Source organism: Crocodylus siamensis, chromosome 3 (assembly GCF_052110815.1).
Source record: "Crocodylus siamensis isolate JL-2025a chromosome 3, ASM5211081v1, whole genome shotgun sequence".
Classification (NCBI taxonomy): domain Eukaryota; kingdom Metazoa; phylum Chordata; order Crocodylia; family Crocodylidae; genus Crocodylus; species Crocodylus siamensis.
Window position 1 is genome coordinate 70936219 of NC_143397.1, and position 6000 is coordinate 70942218.

A 6000-nucleotide genomic window follows, 5' to 3' on the forward strand; every position below is an offset into this window, starting at 1 on the left:
GAATCTCTCCCTCTAGGTTTTTTTTCTAGCTGCTAGATTTAGGCTAGACTCAAGGCTCAGACTTCTTTGGGTGTGGGATGCCAGACTGATTTTTGGAGTTTCACCTTTGTAAGTTAGCCCCCCTCATTTGGACCCCTTTGTATTAAGCTAACTGTTGCATTTGGGGGTGGGGAGTAAGTATATGAGTTATTTATAGTGGTAACGGTTCTCCATTATAGTGGGGTGACTTTGGTCACCATTTCAGGAAAGACTGTCCAGGAGGCAGTGCAATAACGTTTCTATTCTCATACAAGTATAGATCTGTTTTTTACAATTGAAAATTTAAGTTCATAACTTGATAGGGATCAGCCAGCTCTGACTTGCATGAGATAAATAGGATGGCCATGTTTCAGCTGGTCTCCATACTTATGAAGGTAGGCTGATTTGCTGTTTGGGAAATGGCAGAAGAATAAAATCTTTAAAAACAGAAGCTTAAATTCTGCATATAATTTTGGGAAACGGCTATTCTACAGACACTATAAATGTGTTGTCAGTTTCCATTAGCTTTGCTTATGAAAAGCAGTGTTAAATCAACCTTGGCAAATGCTGTTATGACACAAACGTACCATTGTCATGAAAAGGTATGTGTCTTACAAAACTGACAGACCAGAGAATTCTGGTTTTCCAGGAAATCAAGCATGTTTGTATGCAAAACTTTATTCCAAAAAAAAAAAAAAATGTTGAAATCTAGTTGTAAAGAAGTATCGGCTTAAATGGCCGATGATGCCAAAACAAAATCTTTGCCAACTCGCATAATCTTCAATACTGACATGGGGCAATTTGCTATGATTAAATTCAAAAGCAATCTAGGTAACTATGAGAACAAAGTGATAACAAATATTACTACAGGAAACCTTCCACAGCTAGTTCAGTGGTTGAATGGCTTGAGGATGTGTTCTGTTTGCTTTGCAGAAGATTATGTAGTTGATAGAAATTTAATCTTTTTTTTCCCCCCCTTTTTGTATTAGGATCAACCACTGGGAGGCTGGGAGATGATCAGGAAAATAGGAGATACTTCTGCCACTTACAAATATACCTCAAGATATGTATTAAAGGCAGGCCAGACTGTTACAGTAAGTGAACCAAACTCATATTTTTAGCTGTGAAACAGCTATTTTGAAGGAGCAGAGATGTGAAAATCCAGTGGAGTTTTCAGTCTTGTCCTTTTTATTAAATGATCTGAAAATAAGACAAAAGCATTTGTACTGGCTTTAAGGGCGTTAGTTTTTTGGCAAGATGATTGGGTTCTCCTTAACCTCTTGACAGGGAGTCAGATGTTTTGTGCATTTTCAGTTTTGACCCTATATTCACAAAGGTGGCAGTCCATTTTGAACCATCCAGTATGTAGAGGTACATGTAGGTGTATCCTTTAAAAGTATACAGCCAGTGTTTTATAAGTCTCCTTAAGAGCAGCAGTTCATTGCGTTATCACACCTAATCCATTTGCTCATACTGTAACCATAAATGCAAATATATATTGTATAAAAGTTTTTTCCATTAAGGTTGGATTCTGACCTCTTTTCTCTAGATCTGGGCTGCAAATGCTGGGGTAGCTGCCAGCCCTCCTTCTGACCTCATCTGGAAGAACCAGAATTCCTGGGGAACTGGCGAAGATGTGAAAGTTATATTGAAAAACTCTCAGGGAGAGGTAAAGTGCTTTTAGACATAGTTAAACCCATTCTGACTTGCTCATTGGACTGACTTTGGGTAAAGAAACAGTAGTTTACTGCAGATAAGTGAGGTAGAATCGTGTGGGTTTGAGAGTAATCTTAAGACTGACTTTCTTGTCATGATGGTCTTACGTTTCACGGTAATGCTCCAAACCACTGTCTTTTACTCGTACAAACTTTTCTTACCCCATGTATTTTCAGAAAAAATGAACTCTACAGCTTAGCTCTGATGCTTAAGATCTTGTGAAGCTGAATAAAGTTTCTTTTGGTGACCATTCATCTGTTCAAGTAGGGTGCAAGACACCAGGTTTTTAAATAAATGCATCTAATTTGAGGAACAGTTCTGGTACCTAAAGAAGTGGATACCAGAAGTACTTAGTTAAAACAGGAAATGCAACAAGGGGGATACAAATGTAAAAGTTAGACTCAGATTTTGATGGGACCTAATAGACTAAAAGAATTTCATAGGAAAGCCCTCTGAAAAGGCAACTTTGTGTTATATTCCCACTTTTTTCAGGTAGGAATAAAAAAGATACCTGAACTAAGTGCACAATGTCTCTAGACTTAATGAAATTAGATTTCACAAGCAATTAATTTAACTAATTTTATTGCAGGAAGTTGCTCAGAGAAGCACTGTCTTCAAAACAATTTTACGTGAAGGTGAAGAGGAGGAAGCTGAAGAAGAAGCAATTGAGCCAGTTGAAGAGGAGGATCTTTTCCACCAGCAGGTAACTTGTTTAAATTGTTTTGGTTTTATAAGATGAAAACCTAAGCATGTAACCATTTAATTTTGGGAAACTAAGTTGAACCTGACACATTTTCAAGTTCAACTTTAAGCGGGGGGGGAGCTTTGCCCCTCTCCTCCCAGTCATAAGAAATAAAGACCTTGGACTGCTGCTATACTTTAATCCCGTGGGAGAATTGGATAACCAAGGAAATGGCCTAAGAGGTAAAATGCACTAAAAATATTAATATAACTCCCTGCCCCCCCCCACCCCCCCCCCCCCAAAAAAAAAAGAAAAGAAAAAAGTTCTGACTTTATTTTTGTGCATGCAATAAAAATGCTGCAAGTACAGAAGTCAGGACTATAAAGATTTCAATTGCAGGTAAACACTGCATGTAAATAGAATGCAGTTTTTATAGCAAATTTGGAAGAAAATAGACTTACAATTGAAACATGTACTTGATCTTAGCCAAAAGGCTGATACTCCAAACTGGCTACTCTTTCTCTACAGATATGACTAGTACAGAGTGGCTCGGCACAACACTTTACCTTGTGTTCTGTAAAAATACTCTTACTTTCCCACATCAACTATGACTTAAATTTCTGGTGTATATTGAGGCAAAGGTAATACAGGATATACTAGTTTGTGTTGTGTGGGTGTGCAAGCACGCACACAATGGGGGTGGAAAAAAGCTCTGGCTTCTATAGGAAATAATTCCAGTTGCTGGGCTTCGCTTACATTCCATAAAGTTGCATAATCGGGCTTTAATATGTTTTAAATTGTTGTGGTTTAAATGCTTTCAGCTACTGTTCAGCTCTTGGGACCACATAGTTCATTTGATTGTCAACCCCTTTAACCAATTCATATTTTTAAGAAAAATGTCATAACTACTATATTTTACCTGACTCTAAGACAACCCTGAGTTTAAGATGACTCCCCCAATTGTTGGATTTTTAGACATTAGAAAATGTATACATTTAATTTTTCATGTCTAGAATCTAGTTATTGGAGAGTTCTTTTCAAATTCATCCCTCTCGCCACTGCCACAGGGAAAGTACCATACTTGCATAGAATCCATCATCTTATTCAAGTATGGACAATTATTATAAATCATGTATAAAATTATTGAAGGTTTGTGTTTTTTAATTCTGTAGCAGTGGGAGTGAGACAAAAGGGAAAATAAATCTGGGAAGCTAGGTAGTCCCTTTGCCCCCACATCACTCTTATTATCAGACCCTGCTGTCCATGAGCACATGAAAATGAGGCAAATTTGAAAATACTGACTGAAAGAAACATACCTGTAGGTACCCATAGACTTAGTTCATCCAGGATTTATGTATTTTGCCTCTTTTGCAACTGCTAAAGGTTTTAGCACAGCTACTCCATAAACACACTTTTTAAGCATCATGTTTGTACTTACTTGTATAGAGTACAAACCATGTATAATATTAGTTAAAGTCAAAAGGCTTATTTACTATAGGCCCCCTCTACACATTAGTTACTGCGCAATTAACTGGTAAATTGTGCAGTTACCCTCAGACCAGCTACATATGCAAAGTAGCTATCATGCCATAAAATGCTCCAACCAGCTATAAAGTTAGACCTTGAAAATGTGTGCTACCCTTATAGCTGGATGGGTGCACCATGCCCCTGCCAGTCCCAGAACAGTGGGACTCAGCCCAGCAGCTGCTGGGCTCTGGGTCCTGGTAGCACGGGGACCCAGAGTCCTTCAGCTGTGGACATGGGGTGCTGGGACCTAGCTGGGTCCTGGTAGCCAGGTTGTGCAGCTGCCTCGAGTGTGCATGAAATCCCTGGGGCTGTGGGATAATGGCAGCTTTGGTCCCACAGCCCCAGGGGTGCATCAGGCATCCCTGTAATTGAGAGTCCCTCAACTGAGGGAGTTCCCAGCTGTGGGAGCTGCTTCTTGCCAATACAGGGGGAGCATGGGGTTGGGATCTAATTCATGACCCCACATTCGCACCTCCTGCCCTGCCACCATGCTGAACGGGGGGAGGGGGCACATCTTAGAAATGAGTAAATAGGCATGCTGACTTCACTTTAAATACCTCCCCCCCAACCCCCCCCCCCCCCCAAAAAAAACAAAACACAAAAACTCCACAAAACCCCTGCCTAGTATCTTGCACATCCTAATAATCTTGCCATTTATGTAACTTAGAAGATTTCTCAGCATTCCTCTCTGGAAAGTTTCTTTTAAACTTTGCTTTGGTGGTTACCCTTCGCTTACTCCCTCTTCCAAAACAGGCTACATAATATTCCTCTAAGACTCCAAGTTAAAGCTGTTTAGTAGATTTCATTTAAACTGTACCAAATGTATAACTTTACACGTTGCGTACATTTGCTGTGTATAACTTTACATTATGAAGCTTTTCAGTCTAGAGGTTTTCAGAGCTAATTCTCCTTCTTTTCATAACAGGGAGATCCTAGGGCAGGCAACAGAAGCTGTGCCATTATGTAACTCCTCAAGTCAACCAACCAGCTTCCTCAAATGATGGTAACCCTTGCCTACAGAGCAGTCTTCTCAGAAGCACAACATATTTTTGTATTTCCTTTGTGAATTTTTAAGCTGCGAGTCTGATGGCCTTAATTTCCTTTGTCACTGAAAAGGAAGTTTTGTAAAAAAACAAAAACAAAACCATATCCATAACTTTCTTGCAAGATGTGAATTGCTGACACTGAACTATGTACTGTTTTGAAAATGACTCCTCATTTTTATGTCAGGCTTTCTTTTTATCTTTGTTAGAAGGGAAATATGCCACTGTGTTTTGGGGGTTTGTTTTTTTTAGATTACACCACTTAGATTAGCCATCTGCTGTTGACCTCTTTTATATTAGGTGCTGTTGGGGAGGGGAAGCATTTTCAATGCTCTGAACTCTTTTGTACTGAAGACTCTTTTTTTGTGTTTTTACTACACAATCAAGTTAAACTTTTATAGAAAAACTTTGAAAAAGGAACATGGCCTAATGATCACGTAAGCACTCAGAGGATGAAAGATGCAGCAAAACTTTTTTTATTGGTACTTTTTTTCTTTACTTAGATTCTTAACGGGGGGTGGGAGGTTCATGTTAAACGCGTTAGTTGTGTTTTTAAAGATTAGTGTAACTTGCTTAAATTTTCTTATGTGATATTAACAAATAAAAGGCTGTTTTACTATCAACTGACTTGTTTGTTCACATTTTAGTAGCAAGCTGAGTTTCCCAATGTTCCTTTTTGGGGAATAGGCTAGATGGGATAAAATATGGAATTTAATTTTAGTCTTCCACTTCCGAAATACTGTGGTCCCTGTAAACATGGAAGGTTTTTGTACTCTTTTTAAAATCTATGTTTAAGACCTGTATTAATCCAGTGGGTCAAACTTTATCAAGCCTACAGAAAGCCTAGCTGAGGGTCTGAAATTTGGATTTTCCTGTAGAATTGTGAGCGCCAAAAACCTAAATAATGAAATCTGCTAATTTTGTTTTAAAATCAAAGCAAATTAAAGTTGGTTTAGTATCTGTGCTAATGGGAAATGCCATTTGGCTAATAAAATTCGCACTACTACTTCATAC

General features: G+C 38.6%; 1 protein-coding gene across 1 annotated transcript in view; it reads left to right on the forward strand.

Moving 5' to 3' along the window:
• LMNB1 (lamin B1) overlaps nucleotides 1-5609 on the forward strand; it is a 40336-nt gene extending 34727 nt beyond the window's left edge. The window contains exons 8-11 of the mRNA XM_090038479.1: nucleotides 1008-1112; nucleotides 1568-1687; nucleotides 2324-2437; nucleotides 4869-5609. Coding sequence (XP_089894605.1) covers nucleotides 1008-1112; nucleotides 1568-1687; nucleotides 2324-2437; nucleotides 4869-4910 — 381 coding nt within the window. The 3' untranslated portion in view covers nucleotides 4911-5609. The remainder of the gene's footprint in view (nucleotides 1-1007; nucleotides 1113-1567; nucleotides 1688-2323; nucleotides 2438-4868) is intronic.
• The last annotated feature ends 391 nt before the right edge of the window (nucleotides 5610-6000 follow it).